The 15,974-nt window shown below is 42.7% G+C and overlaps 1 protein-coding gene across 1 annotated transcript in view; it reads right to left on the reverse strand.

Annotated features, from left to right (window-relative positions):
* Positions 1 to 15,974, reverse strand: part of LOC308334920 (pyruvate carboxylase, mitochondrial-like) — a 378,126-nt gene that overhangs the window by 79,387 nt on the left and 282,765 nt on the right. The window contains exons 15-16 of the mRNA XM_080791818.1: positions 14,631 to 14,852; positions 4,251 to 4,407 (exon numbers count right to left, since the gene is read on the reverse strand). Of these exons, the coding sequence (XP_080647944.1) occupies positions 4,251 to 4,407; positions 14,631 to 14,852 (379 nt within the window). The remainder of the gene's footprint in view (positions 1 to 4,250; positions 4,408 to 14,630; positions 14,853 to 15,974) is intronic.

The following is a 15,974-nucleotide window of genomic DNA, read 5'->3' on the forward strand; positions in this document are numbered from 1 at the left end:
AGAAGAGAAGAGAAGAGAAGAGAAGAGAAGAGAAGAGAAGAGAGAAGAGAAGAGAAAGAGAAGAGAAAGGAAGAGAAAGGAAGGGAAAGGATAACGTAAGAGATGGGAAAATAAGTTAGAAGCTGAGGAACAAACAGGAGAGGGAGATGATAAAAGAGGAGAGGACGTGAAGGAAGCGGAGGAGGGAGAGGAAGGGAGGAAAGTAAAGGAGAAACAGGAAGAAGGGAGGGGAGAGTAAAACAGGTGCACAGAGGAGAGGAGAGGAGGATAGAGAGTAAAACAGGTGCAAAGAGGAGAGGAGAGGAGGATAGCGATGAGCGTAAAGGGATCGTGACCTAAAAAACTAGTTTTTGTAATTTTTATTATTGTAGGTTTCTGAGCTCAATTTCACCCAAAAAACCTGAACTTTTCTGTGGCCTGGGGCATTCTGACTGTGTGCTCTGATTTGCCTTGTGGACTATAACAGTCCCCAAATCCCATAAATACATCCCTGTTGAGGGATTTTGCCTCTTTTCATTGCAACTCAAAAGGCTTCAGAACACACAGAGAAAACCCCAGGCCACATGGAAATCCACTGAATGTTCAAAGTTCAGGTTTGGGATGCTGTAATTGAGGTCATATAACCTAAAAGAAAAACGAAAAAAATAAATAATGTCATGAAACCTTTAACCCATTTTGACCTGGGAACGATTCTACAAAATAATGCCTTCTAAATCCTGACAGTTTTCTACTGTATGTCAGTCGTTCTCAAACAAACTTGGTGCCGTGCTATGAGCTTGTAGATCTGCTATTTTTCAATAGCTAAAGTATAACAATAATGCTTAAAACACCAAAAGGGTTTTCCGCCCAACATGGGTTAACAGATGCAAGAGGAGAGAAGATGGACAGAATAAGGAGTGCACATTAAAGAAAACAATGTAATACACAGAGATGAATGGGGGAATAAAAAGGGTGTGAAAGTAGAGGTGAGGGATAAATAACAAGTTTACGATAGGGAAGGAGAATAGAAAAACAGAGGGTGGCGTGGCGTAGTCTGTAGACAGAGGAGGTGTGTGTCATTTCACCACCACTCATGATTCATTTAAAACACGTGCACGTACGTACGCACCCATACGGTATAATAACTCTAGGCTCTGGACACACATTCGATTAACTGCAGCTGTGTTGCTTACTAGCCTGCCATGATTATAATCTGCTGTAGTTGTTTAAAACCAGTGGTTCCCAAAGTGGGGTACCTTGAGGGAGTTCCAGGGGGTCCCCCAGCTAAATATATAGTTAGGAACCAAATGGGCCCTTATGTGTCTGTAACTCAGAGAGTTAACAGGTCCATTTTCTACCATTTGTACACACTCAGAGTTAAATTAACGTTGATTTTACAATATAAATTGGGGTCTCAGAGATAGAAATGCCATTAAATGGCGCTCCGTAGCCTATAAATTAATGTCAAACTGGGGGCTCCTTGAAATAAAACGGGTTGAGAATCACTGCTAGTCGTAAATGAGGGGGTCCGTGGCATATCTCTTCAAATGGGGGTCCGCGAGCTAATTAGTGCCAATTTGGGGGTCCTTGACATGAACAAGTTTGGAGAACCACTGGTTTAAACTGAACTGCAAACCAAAAAACCCCTTTTGGTGTTTTAAGCATTATGTAATGCTATCTATTGAAAAAGAGCAGATCTACAAGCTCATAGCGCGCCACCGAGTGGTGCGCTACAAGCTTGCTATTTTTTAAGAATCGTGAAAAGTGACATGAAAGTGTTTGAGAACGACTGACATAGAAACTGACATAGAAACATAGCTTTTTCAAGAAAACAGTCAGACATTTGTAGAACACATTGAGAGGAAAAGTTATCATAATAGCAACATTTCATGAATGAGGTGCACTAGGATTATTTATGCCCGATAGTATGAGGGTGCAATTAGTTCCCATCTCTGCGTGAAATGGGGGCAGTAGAGCAGCAGCACCCAGACGGTGTGCCGAGGCACACTGTGTGCTGTGAATACGGTATGTGCCTCGCAGTGTTGATTTTGTCGACTAAAACTATGACGGAAAAATGTCCGTCGAAATGTCCTTTTTTCCACTGACGAAAACTAAATGGAAACTAGATGAAGACTTACCGGTAAGCTAAGGTGACTAAAACTATGACTGTAGTAATAATGAATGGATAATGAAGATCTACTAATCTACTTTAGCCCAGAGAAAAAGTGAGTTTATTACATATTCTGTTATTTAGTTATCGCTATTTGAATATAGCTCGTTTCAAACGAGAAAACTGAAAGGTTGAGAATGCATTTCAAGACTATGCTTTGCTTCAGTGACATCAATTTTATTGTTGTATTGCATGGACATCAGCACACACGCGCGCACACACACACACACACACACACACACACACACACACACACACACACACACACACACACACACACACACACACACACACACACACACACACACACACACACACACACACACACACACACACACACACACACAGCATTATATGATTAGTTTCGCAAACTTGGGAGCGCGCTGTGGACATCGATTGGATTATTGGATCGTATCACGAAGGGGGGGGGGGGGGGGGCACAATGGCACATGATGGATCATATACTGACTTATTCATACAAAACAAAGCTAAAGGTAGGTAAAACAGTAGCCCGTGGTATTTTCGTCCCTGAGGGGGAGGAGACGTTGACACTTGAGCCAACTTCATGCAATCTTGTTTTGCTGCTTTGTTGTGCGAAGCAGAACAAACGATACGATTCCAAACTCGCAACGAGAAATCATTCTCTCATACGGTTGACAATTTTAGTTTTTTTCCACCTGTAGATCGTGTGAGCGGGCTGGGGGGTAATAAAATTAGCCTAGCGCTTTGGAGAAAATAAGACTGGGGGGCTGTACGTACCGTGGGGGGAGTGTGTGTGTGTGTGTGTGTGTGTGTGTGTGTGTGTGTGTGTGTGTGTGTGTGTGTGTGTGTGTGTGTGTGTGTGTGTGTGTGTGTGTGTGTGTGTGTGTGTGTGTGTGTGTGTGTGTGTGCGCGTGCGTGCGTGCGTGCGTGCGTGTGTGTGTGTGTGTGTGTGTGTGCGTGTGTGTGTATGCACACGTGTGTATCGGATCGGTGACTGACTGACTAGCCAAACTAAATCCTTGACGCTTGTCTTCGTCTAGTGGGGGTTGAGGTGGGGGGTTAGGACTATCGGGGGTGTGTATGTGTGTGTGTGTGTGTGTGTGTGTGTGTGTGTGTGTGTGTGTGTGTGTGTGTGCGTGTGTGTGCGTGTGTGTGGTGGTGGTGGGGCGTACGTCTCTCTCAGTTGACTGAGCTCAGTGTGTTTTGAAACGCCGTTTCTTCCCAATGAGACCCAGAAGCGCCAGCACTGCCAGCAGACAAAGAAACTAAATTAGACAGAGGGCTGTGGACAGGGGAAGAGGTCTATTTGTAGTTGGGTTTTTTATGCTTGATTTCAGCCTGTTCTTCTGTGACAGGGAAGACAAATAAGGCTCACTCACATGTTGCGCAAGGGTCTCCTCTATTGAAATCCAATTAAAAGTGCAAATTCTCGGTTTGCCTGGGCATGGCATTCAGTGCATAATTTAATCAATCTCGTCATCTCGGGGATAAAGTGACAGTACACACTAATAACAGTTTCTTTAATTTAATTGTATTGGCAAAAAGGTCAATTGCCTTCCGTCAGTTAGAAAAGTACTGTATTTGAAGCCCATATAGTAAAAGATACTGGTTCCGTTCAGAATGTATTGTTGACTCCCGTCTTTCCACAAAATAACAGAAAATGCTCGATAGTGGGTTCGATAAGAACCCGGGCTCGTTAAGCCTGATCGATAAGGTGCTCGTTATCAATAAAAACAATAACGAGCTCCATCCCTATAGCTATGAGAGTAGTTGGTATTAGTCAGTAACTCACTTAACCCATTTAGGACTGAGAACAGATTATACAAATGTCTTCTAAATCCTGACAGTGTTCTGAAAAACACATTCTAACTATTTCATGTCAAGGACCCCCGAAAATTGTATGTAATTGGCCGCCGGACCCCCATCTAAAAATATATTGTTCCAGAGACACCCCCGAGAAGCAAAGATTTGAGTTAAAAACGTTTGCTGTGAATTAATATACAGTATATATTCCAAGAATTGCACACAGTTTCACAACTTTTCAAAAGTTGAGCTTGCAGATCTGCTATTTTTCAACAGTTAAAGTTTCCGAGGCTAGTGTGTCGCTGTTCTAACTCACTTGAAGACGGCGTTGTCAGGGTAGTTGGTGTATCCCACAGCGTTGGCTCCCCTCAGCAGCATCTGGAAGGGCACGTTGGGGATCAGGGCCCTCAGCTCCTGCAGCCTCTTCCACGGACACTCGGACAGGAAGCGCATGGCCACGTCGAAGGTGGCGCCTAAACACACACACACACACACACACACACACACACACACACACAGTAGTGTACATTTTAGAGTAAAATCGCTACGTAACATGTTCCGCGAATGTTATTTAATTCACCAAAAACATACATTTTGTAACGGGCGATCATATCGTTTATAGAAATGAGCCGCACGCACGCAGGTGGCAAAGCCATCTACTCTGTCACACTGGGAGGGAGAAAGTTCACTGGAACACTTTCATCATAATAATTTCAAAGTCGTTTTGAGAATCTAAAAGAAACATGCAGAATCTGCAGATAGCATATCACTCAGTCATGTCCCCGCGGCTTCAGGCCGGGGAGATTAGTGAACCCCACGCCCGTTTATCACATCGCCAAGAAATATTGGAGCCTTCAGTGGCTTTTCTGCTGATCTAACACTGTCATCACTAAATGTCATCCACCGTTTGGACAGGGAGTGAATACTAAGTGCAACCACACCGTCCACACAGTCGAATACAGAGTGTTGGATTCAATTAATCAAAGATTTGGGTAAAAAAGAAAAGTTAAAAAAATAAATAATAATAAATAAATAAATAATGGGTTAAATTGAACTCCTCGTGGGCTAATATCTACACTCTCAAGAGTTCATTTAACACACTGGTTTGAACTCATACTTCCCCACCCCGGGAGGAGGTGGTTAGAATGTTCACTCTGTGTGAACTCATGCTTCCCCACCCTGGGAGGAGGTGGTTAGAATGTTCACTGTGTGTGAACTCATGCTTCCCCACCCTGGGAGGAGGTGGTTAGAATGTTCACTGTGTGTGAACTCATACTTCCCCACCCCGGGAGGAGGTGGTTAGAATGTTCACTGTGTGTGAACTCATACTTCCCCACCCCGGGAGGAGGTGGTTAGAATGTTCACTGTGTGTGAACTCATACTTCCCCACCCCGGGAGGAGGTGGTTAGAATGTTTCTCGAGCAATAAACCAATTTATTTTTCAATGAGAACATTTTGGGAGGTCTCGGTCTTGGACTTTTGGAAGTGTAATTGTTTCCGTCGTTAAAAAGTCAGAGACTCGGGACCCCCAAAACTGGGTCACGGCTAACCTGGTTTCCGGGTTGTTTCATGCTGTACCGCACGGCACACAAGATTGCCAAAAGGATTTCAATCAGACCATTACACCCCTGAGTGGCGAGCAAAGTCTCCTTTTTAATCCTGTAATCAGAGAGGGGAATAATGATTTTAGAGATGTTTTGGAGTGTAAAGTTCTGGCACGCATGACTGATACGTGGGAGTACACACCTTGGGGTTCACTCCATTGCTTGCCAATTAAAAAGTAATTAAATTAAGACATTTTTCATTTAATTGAATCTGTAAAAAAAAAAGATAAAAGGGCATAAGCAGTGAATTCTGCCTCATCTCTTGCACCAAAGATTGAACCTAAATAAAAATGTATTCATGAATTTGAACAGTTGTGGACATACTGTAGTTTTAATCCGACACACGCGCACACACACGCACACACACACACACACACACACACACACACACACACACACACACACACACACACACACACACACACACACACACACACACACACACACACACACACACACACACACACACACACACACACACACCATTGTATCATCTTCAAGAAGACACCTCATGGTACATTACACCACTAAACAATTAATAGCTCAATTAAAAACAAATTTTGTCACACCGTTGGGTGTTTATAAGGACAAAGAGGGAACAGACGCATAACTACTTGTACTTTTCCAGATGTCTTCTCTTGAATCTCTTCCCTTATACTGTAGGAACAGTAAAAGACATATCAGTAAAATTGACTAAACCAGTGTTGTTTTTGACAGCAAGTTTTGATCTTAGTTTTAGTCATAGTCTCTCTTCATTTAGTTTTAGTCACATTTTTGTCACCCTGTCTAGTTTTAGCCGACTAAATATCATAAGATATTAGTCGACTTAATCTACAGTTGATTTAGTCGACTAAAATGTATTTTGTCGGGCCTTGATGCCGTCGTAATGGCATTACACATTTTTCAGCATGCGACCAAGTGTAACATGACTTGTGTCTTTTACTTCTCATGTCCACTAGTCCCTCCCTAACATTTTTGTCTAGTTTTTATTTGTTGACAAAATTGTCAATAATTATATTTAGTCTTAGTTTTAGTCATCATAGCTTAGTTTTCATTCATTTTCCATTTGTGTCAGTGAAAAAAGGTAGTCGACAAAAGAAAAATTGTCATAGTTTTAGTCGACGAAATCCACACTGCGCTAAACACCTCGCCCGACCTTTCGGCACAATTATCTGCACTTTAGCCCAGCGTCCACTGCAGCCGCGACCCCGATACGTCGTCAGCGTGTGTGCACCGAGATAATTTATCCCATCGGATCAGCATGAATGCTTTCAATTTTGCCGCATTAAATTGTACGCCATCAAAGATCCAATAGCTTTCACGCTTCTGTGCACAGTCCGCTGCAAAAGTCCCGACTGTTTCATTACATTCCAGTTACAAGCGAAGACAGATGGTGAATAAATTAGATATGCGCTTACATTTACACAGTTGTAATTAATAAGTATGCTGCTTTCTATTGGATACGTTCGAATTACACGAAAGGGAGGAACCAACCATGCCATTGCCATAGTCCCATTTATTACCCCATGCTTGGTGCATTATTCTCACTCCATGCTCTTGAGGTAATGCTTGGGGGAGGTGCAGGGCAGGGCTGAGGGGGGTCATCTAAACCTCTTCACAGCCGTCATAATTCAGCTTCGGTCACAGAAGAAACACAAGCGGTTTTGTGACACGACATAATCATTTGGTTTGCAGTGCACACACGCATGAGTCGTGACATTCAAACAAAGCATTTTCTCCAGTAGCCTCTATATACTACCGCAGAGAGCAGGATTAATGTACGAGGCTGTTTTTTATTTACTGTAGATAGCACTATCTGACCCAGTTTGTTATTATATCTTATACACACTGTATGGCATAGGAGGACTGTACTCTATCACAGGGGACTGCTTAAATCCTCAGAGAGACTTCACTGCCATAATCTTCTACAATGATTTATTCTGCCTGCCTGTGAGCAGGTGGAAACTTATGTGAACGTAATATTTCACTATCTCTTGACACTTTGTAATCTTCACCGTTGGCTTGACTGTGTAGGGACATTTTGTCTGCTGGAGACAACATGTGTTTAACCCATTTTGGGCGGGAACCCCATTTTGGTTTTCAAGCATCATGTTATACTTGAGCTATTGGAAAATAACAGATCTACAAGCTCGCTACGAGTCTGTAGATCTGCTATTTTTGGGGGGGAAATCGTAGAAATGTGGCGCAAGCGTTTTTAACTCAAATCTTTGCTTCTGGGAGGTCCCTGGAACTACATATTTTCAGATGGGGGTCGGAGGCCAAATACTTCCTGGGATCCTTGACATGAAATAGTTTGAGAACCACTGATATAGAAACACAGGTTATTCAGAAAACTGTCATGATTTAGAAGACATTTTGTAGAATCTATTTTGTAGGTCTAAATGGGTTAATAGACGGGTGGTCCTTCTCCCCTCGGTGATTTATTTCCGCTCCTAGTGATTTGAGCATACATGATACATGACTTATATTGCCATATCTTTGACCACTTTGCAATGAGAGCTGCCATAGAGAAGATGAGTTGTTACGATACCGATACTGGTATCGGGTACTCGGGCCGATACCACACTCAAGTACTCGGAACCGGCCCCTGATACTTTGACCCGGGTACCAAAACATCCAACTGACACTAGGCTGAACGAACGCAACGGGAGCAAGTGACTGGTAATCATGTTCCATGATTACGGATTCTGTTGTTCACGGTTTATCTCATGGGGTGAGACAAAATGTCCCTTACTCGGTGACAGGGCAATCCTGTACACCAGAGCGAGGACAATTTTTAACATTACATTAATATGTGAATCAATAAAATATGAATAGAAATATCTATCAGCAAGTCTGACCCAACACTGCAGCAAATCGCCAGAAACAGCCGACATACAAGAATAAATGACAACTGACAAGTGTAGATCGGAGATCCATTTGAATCTATGAGAAAAAGGGGGTACAATAAGTGGTTACTCAACAAAAATAAAAAGTACTCGTATCAGTACTCGTTATTTGCGAGTACTAAAAATTAAGTACTTTCTGAAAGAAATGGTATCGGGACAACTCTAGAGAAGAGGACAATTCAGGACGTGCTAATATACGGTAGTTCATTCTCACCATGTCTCACTATGTCTATTCAGTGATTTCTTTCTTCTTTTTTTGGTTTTTCTATGTTCTGCAGCCGTATACTGCCTTCACACAAGAAAAGCAACATTTTAGGCCAAAGTAGAGTAATTTGGTGATTATGGGAAGATTCAGAGTCCTAAAGGTTGATGTTATAAATCAAGTTAACCCGTGTTGGAGCTTGTCCTATATAAGATGGAACACAGGGGGAGTTGTTCACACTTGGCTTGAGTGTTAAACAACATCAACCCTGCCCCGAATACAGGGCCGGTCCTGAGCAATTTGGCGCCCCAGGCGGATTTTTCGCGGAAAGAAAGGAGGCACTCAGGGGGGACACTGGGGAGGCACTGGGGAGTCACTAGGGAGGGCCTGGGCAGACATTGGGGAGGTACTGGGGAGGCACTGGGGGGACACTGGGCACCCCTCTCCCATGGCGCCCCAGGCGCTAGTCGGCCCCTAGTCGGCCTGTAGGAAGGGCCGGGCCTGCTCGAATATGACCAAACTTATTCATACAAAGTATATAGGGCTCAAGTGGTTAAAAGTAAGGTGATCTGTGGGAAAAACGAAGCAAAAAAAACAGTAACATGAAAAACATGTTTCATGTTACTTTGCATACCGTATGTAAACACAGTGACCGAATATCAAAAGGCAAATTTACATTGTGTGCACGAGTGGAATGAGATGCACACACATGCCTTGGGATTGATGGTCCCATTGTGTACGTCGCATATAACATTCAGCGTCTCGCAATGCATACATGATCGCTTTTACACGTGCCGGCTTTAAAACGTCGCGTGCATTATTGTTATGCCTGTAAACACGCCTCAACATTATCTTTATAGGGGAACGATTGCGGCGCAGACTACCTAAATCCAAGGATGTTTCCGTCAGAGAATAACCACCAAGGGTTTTATTCTGCCTGCAAGTGTTCAAATAATTATGAGCGAGAGCCCCATTCTGTTTTCTCCTCCCCTGATTGATGCATGCGGGGGTTGTTGATGCCTTGAGAGATCCTGCTGGTATAATTCTCCTCAGTGATTCATTCACCCTGTCTGTCCCCCGAACCACTCAGGAATTAGAAAGACAAAAACATCAGCTCACCATATCTGCACAGTGTTGATACCACAGAGCACTTACAATGTTAAAGGACCGCTTCACCACTTTTCAACCTGCCTTCGTAATAATAGGTCCCCACTAATAATCGTGGCACCATTTCTTCCCTACTCAGTCCGTGTCTCATAGGAGAGGCTGTGGGCCCGTCCACCAGTAACATCATCGATTAGATGGGGAAACCAAGCTAGAAACTGCAGACTTTCTAGTCCTGAAAAGTTGCAATGCGAAAATGGAAGCCATCGTTCTCACGATAAAACAAATCTGTCTAAAAAAAAAAAATCTGTCTAACGATGATGTCACTGGTGGACAGGTTTCTGAACTGCCCACAGAACCTATTATATGAAGATATATTGAAAAGTGGTGAAGTGGTCCCTTTAAGTTAAGTTAAGTGATTTCGGAGATGCATTCTTGTCGAATCTGTGCAAAAAGTGATGGATGCTACACACTTCCTCCAGCTGGGGTTATTTAAACATCCTAATAACAGAATATCCCTTAAGCTTCAAAAGCTTAAGCTGATATTAGATTGAAATGCGTTGCTCTTTGACATAGCCCTAATACTTCTAAAGTTTATTTTACACTATGACTGAACAGCACATTCTGCCCAGGATTAGACTATTGCCCTGGTTGGGCCACATTGTGTGTATTACGGCAGTCGGCTCTGATTATCTTAGTGTACCCACAGTGTGCAGTACTAGTCTTTGTAAAGGATTTTCTTTGCTGAGGAAAAAGAGATGACAAATCACAATGTGGTTTTAGTTTGGTTAAATAAAGGATTAAAACAAAACAAAACAATTGCACCCTCTCTGTGAAGCAAACTCCTAAATCCTCAGTGCTTTTTGTAATGTGAAAAGCAGCCGCTCCCTGTGTACGGAGACATTGGGTTCTACACCCTCTCGAGACCAAAAGTGGGGTTTGGCGAAGCCAAACGGTTGATGCCTCCAAACTCCAAAGGATGAACAGGCACATCTCTAAAATGATGGATCCTGTAGTACATGTTCAAACATGATGCCACCTTGCAGTAGAGACAGGCTGAGCAAACATGACATCTCTCTTCTATTACTCCTTCTTCCGGCAGTTGTTTAAGCCTTTTTTAGATGTGAAATAATTAAAATGCTGATCAACATCCTATTCTCCAAATGTGGCAGATCTCCAAGGGCCGCAGAGGCATCAACGCATGCCTCAAGATGTCTTATTAGCACCTTCCGTGAAATATTATTTCCAGCTGTTCAAAAATGAACAATATAGTATCTGGAGAGAAAGCTTTCTAGCAATGCGTAAAAAACAAACAATAATTACCTAGAATAAACACAACTCATGCTGTTGGCCCCCTGAGAGCCTCTTGTCTGTAGAATCAAGACCAAAGAAGGACTTGATCAAATGATTGAGGCAATTTCTTGATTTACAGCAATTCTAGTCTATACAATCTTATCAAATGATTATACATTTGACAAATAAAAGGTTCTAAGTGCTAATTTGACTAATATTTGAACTGAGAGTATAAAACTCTCTTTTTGTATTAGGTTGTACTTTCAGTTATTTGACTTTGATTGGATTGTGCCTTATTATTATCAACGTCAGTTTGACAAGACACACTGACAGCTGCACTTCTGTCTGTTATTATTATCAACGTCAGTTTGACAAGACACACTGACAGCTGCACTTCTGTCTGTTATTATTATCAACGTCAGTTTGACAAGACACACTGACAGCTGCACTTCTGTCTGTTATTATTATCAACGTCAGTTTGACAAGACACACTGACAGCTGCACTTCTGTCTGTTATTATTATCAACGTCAGTTTGACAAGACACACTGACAGCTGCACTTCTGTCTGTTATTATTATCAACGTCAGTTTGACAAGACACACTGACAGCTGCACTTCTGTCTTCAGTTTGACAAGACACACTGACAGCTGCACTTCTGTCTTCCACTTTGATTTGTTCATCCAGATCAACATAATAGGGTTGTGGCCAAGTGGTACTACAGTACCCGGAGGTCAAAATACACTTCCTCCCCTCGAGCAAGGACTGTCTAAAAAGGACGGGACGCGAAGACCGTAAGGGCGCCGCCACGTTGCTCACATGGTGCTCCATGGAAGGAAAGAAACATGCGCAGTTGAGACCAAGGAAGCTGAACGCGGAAGTGTTGGCTGCATATAGCCCATTGCAGCCAACACTGTCTTCGCGTCTTGTCCTCTTTAGACAGTCCTTGCCCTCGAGTAGCAGACATTAGCTCAGTGGAAGACATTTTGGCACGAATGCAGGGCTCCAGGGTTTGGATCCCATTCAGGTCCGTTAGCAAAGTTATGGATTTTAGCTTTAACACATTCTGGGCGGGAACCCCTCTTGGTGTTTTAAGGATTATGTTACACTTTAGCTATTGAAAAATAGCAGATCTACAAGCTCATAGTTGTAGGTCTGCTATTTTTGAAAAATCGTGAAAATGTGGCGCAAATCTATCTTTCTTTCTGGGGGGGGGGGGGGGTCCCTGGAACAACATATTTTGAGATGGTGGTCGTGGCCAAATACTTGACATTTCTCAGGTCTAAATGGGTTAAGCACATTTTCATCAGGATATCACTCCAATTCACTTCTTTTTTTTACCATTTCTGTTCAAACATCAAACAGAATAGAGGAGGCTGTTGCTTGATATGTGAGACCATGCTCAAAGCACCGCCTTTCTCGGGCAGTGATGAAAGATGACTGCTTTAGTCTAGCGAGTTCATAATGAGACGATGCCATGTGGGGGATTTGATTTGAGGATGTTTTTAAGTTATGTACAGTAGAATGCAGCTTATGTCCTTATAAGCTGCATTATATTTGCTCAAGGTGTGTATAGCTCAACTGTTCAAAGATGAGAAAGACGAGTAAAAATTTAAATAAATACATTATTGCTGGAAAAACACATCTGCATTGTTCTTATGTGAATTATTCATACGACTGCTCGTGTTTTCTTGCAATGCTTTGCAATGCTTTGTCTGCACATAATGGATTTAGTCAAAGTAAAGCTACGAGCTTCATTCTTCTTCAGGTCTGTCTGATACAATACAACACTGCGAAAAACCCAAACCCTGCATCAGACATTACATTTCTTAATGATGTTTACAGCAAGTATCAACCGATTATATATATATTTCTTATTTTGAAATGCCAATAGAGGATAAGCCGCCATGTGTGTTGCAGAAAGTCGTTTTCGAGGGGGTCCCGACTCCTCAGGCACAGAAAGCGCAATCAATGACAGAAAAACAATCACAGAACGATCAACAATAACACAGACAAAACGTATACACATGAGGGCTCTCAGTCGATCCATATCCCAGACCATTCTACAGCTGTTATTACGTGCAGCATGTCACCATTAACTGCTTAAAGAAGCCAGGCTTGAATCTTTGGCCCTTTGTTTGCGGCTAAAGATCCATATTGTGAATGTTTGAATTGTGAGTGTTGTTATGGAACGATTCTGTTCCAGTCAGGGTGAAGTACAGTCAGATGTATTGAGGAAGATCAGAGCATATACAGAGAGCAGCAGCATAGCCTGAGGCATTGGTTCTCAAACCTTTTCATGTCAAGGACCCCCAAATTGACACTAATTAGCCTGCAGACCCACATTTGAAAATATATGCCAGGGATATACCATTACGAGAAGATTGTCAGGCTCTAGCAGTGATACTCAACCCGTTTAATTTCAAGCACCCCCAGTTTGACATGCATTAGGCAGCGGCTATGATTTTACAATTTATATTGTAAAATCAATGTTAATTTAACTCTGAGAGTGTAGAAATGGAACCAAATGGACCCCACCGCCTCCCCAGCATCCACCTGTATACAGCTCTGTTTCTAGATCCCCCTGCATGGGGGTCTTATCCATTCCCTGTAATTCTACTTGGCTTATAATTTAACTAAAATGTTACAGGGAATGAATAGGAACATAATTGTACGCCAATCTATGCTTCATATATCTGCTCAATTATGCTCAATAAATATATATTCTAAATTCACTCAAAGGGTTGTCTGACTGAACTTAACTCGTAGTGTGAAACTTGTTCAATTAAACAAAAGAGTAAAGTTTCACTGGTATATTTTTTAGTCACGACTCGAGTGTCATGCCATAATTGCCATTGATTCAAATTAAAACATTTCATTACAGAAAAATTAAGAAAGAAAGAAATAATTTGAATCCGAAGTAGTTCATTGTCATGCCTCATCAACACTGCACTCTACTCATTACCGCTGAACTCACCTCACACCATTTCACTTTTTTATGGTGACGCAATCTTCCAAACGGCTCACTGACATTTTGATTTCCACCATTGTGCTCTCGGCGGAAAGGCTCAAAATGCCTAGGAAAACGCCCGCTCTCGCCGATTTGGGCCGGTAATTTCACAGTATGTATATGCGGTGACAGATGGTATGGTATACGGTATACTGTATATATATGGAGATATTCATGGTTCAAATGGAAGAAGGAGTTCAGGTAACCATTCATTAAAATAGACTGACATGACATCTGACAAAGTGATGATGGCTGACCAGTTTAGCCATAGTTCTGCCAACTGGGCCTTGGAAACACCCGGCTGCACGCTATAGCGACCCGAGCCTCATTTAAAATCAGTAGAATTGGTTGTTTCCGTCCCAAGACCACTAACACCTGATAAGAACTGCGAGCTGCCGAGCGCCAGCTATAGCATTGATTTCAAGTATCGATTGATTATTAAGTACTTTCTTCAGCATGGATATAAGCCTTTGAATGTTTAATCACGTATGCAATCACGTTATACACGCGCGCACACGCGCACACACGCACACACGCACACACACACACACACACACACACACACACACACACTCACCTCCCCAGTTTTCCAGGCTGTAGAGGTTGTTGAAGTGGTGGCTGACGAACGGCGCGATCTTCTTGAGGTCGTGGGTTCGAACCCGGGTGGCCAGCAGTGACTGATGGGCGTCTCTGAAGGTGGTGTCCATCAGCAGCAGGCCCTGGTGGGCGCGCACCGCCTTGGCGAAGCCCTCGGGACCGTCGCGAAGCAGCACGTCACGGAACCCAACGGGGGGGTCACCTGATGGCAGAGAGAGAGAGAGAGACATTTTCTTTAACCCATTTAGACCCGAGGACGATTCTAAAAAGATGGCTTCTAAATCCTGACAGTTTTCTGAAAACCCTATGTTTTTATGTCAATGGTGCTAAACCTTTTTCATGTCAAGGTCCCCAAAAATCTATGTAATTGGCCGCCGACCCCCATCTGAAAAGATGTTGTTCCAGGTACGTACCCACCGCAGAAGCAATGATTTGAGTTAAAAAAGCTCTGAAAGAATGGTTTGCATCACATTTTCATGACATTTTGCACCGATTGCTGCGCTATGAGCTTGTAGCTCAAATGGAACCTTGTAGTACAAATAGAACCAAATGGACCCATTAGGGTCCATTTGGTTCCATTTGTACACTTTCAGTAGGTTTTAGAACAGTGGTTTAGAACAAAAATAGACAAGAATAAACAAGCTCACAGTGAGTGCGTCACTGTCGCATTGCAAACAAACAAATACTTGACAGTGGATGCAGCAGATCAACTCATTAAAGGCACCGCTCGCTTCACCCTGGGGTTTTTTAAATATACATTGTGAAAATAAATAAAACAAATCAGACAATGAATGTACCGAATTCTGTCTGACCAGAAACAGGGATAAAACTGGACGGATTTAATGGGAGGGCAGGGGGGGGGCACATACATACGCACGCACACAATTACATACACAATATACATACTGTACATGCACAAGCAGTGATTTCATTGATCTCATTCTTGGCGTGCCCGAGTGGATGAAAGAGAGGATTAATCATTTACGCTAATGTAAGGAGGACGGAGCGCGGCGCGCAGGTGCGTTTGGGCTTCTGAGAGGTTTTCCCTGTGAATTATGCACAGAACAAGGTCAGGGCTAGAGACGCTTCTGCTAATAGTGTGGAATGAATGCCGCCTTCTCATCTCTGCGCCAATTATCTGAAGATGATGGACTTGAGTTGTTGTTGTGGACTATAAACAACACTGGAATAGACAAACAGTCGCCCAGTTCATTATGCCTTTAGGTGTATCATCTAATTCATGCAAATCAGTGAGTCACATCACGTTATGTGAATAGACCGATTGAGCTAATATTTGAGCAAATGTGAGAATCTGCTAGACTGC

Source organism: Protomyctophum bolini (assembly GCF_963924005.1).
Source record: "Protomyctophum bolini genome assembly, chromosome: 20".
Classification (NCBI taxonomy): Eukaryota; Metazoa; Chordata; class Actinopteri; order Myctophiformes; family Myctophidae; genus Protomyctophum; species Protomyctophum bolini.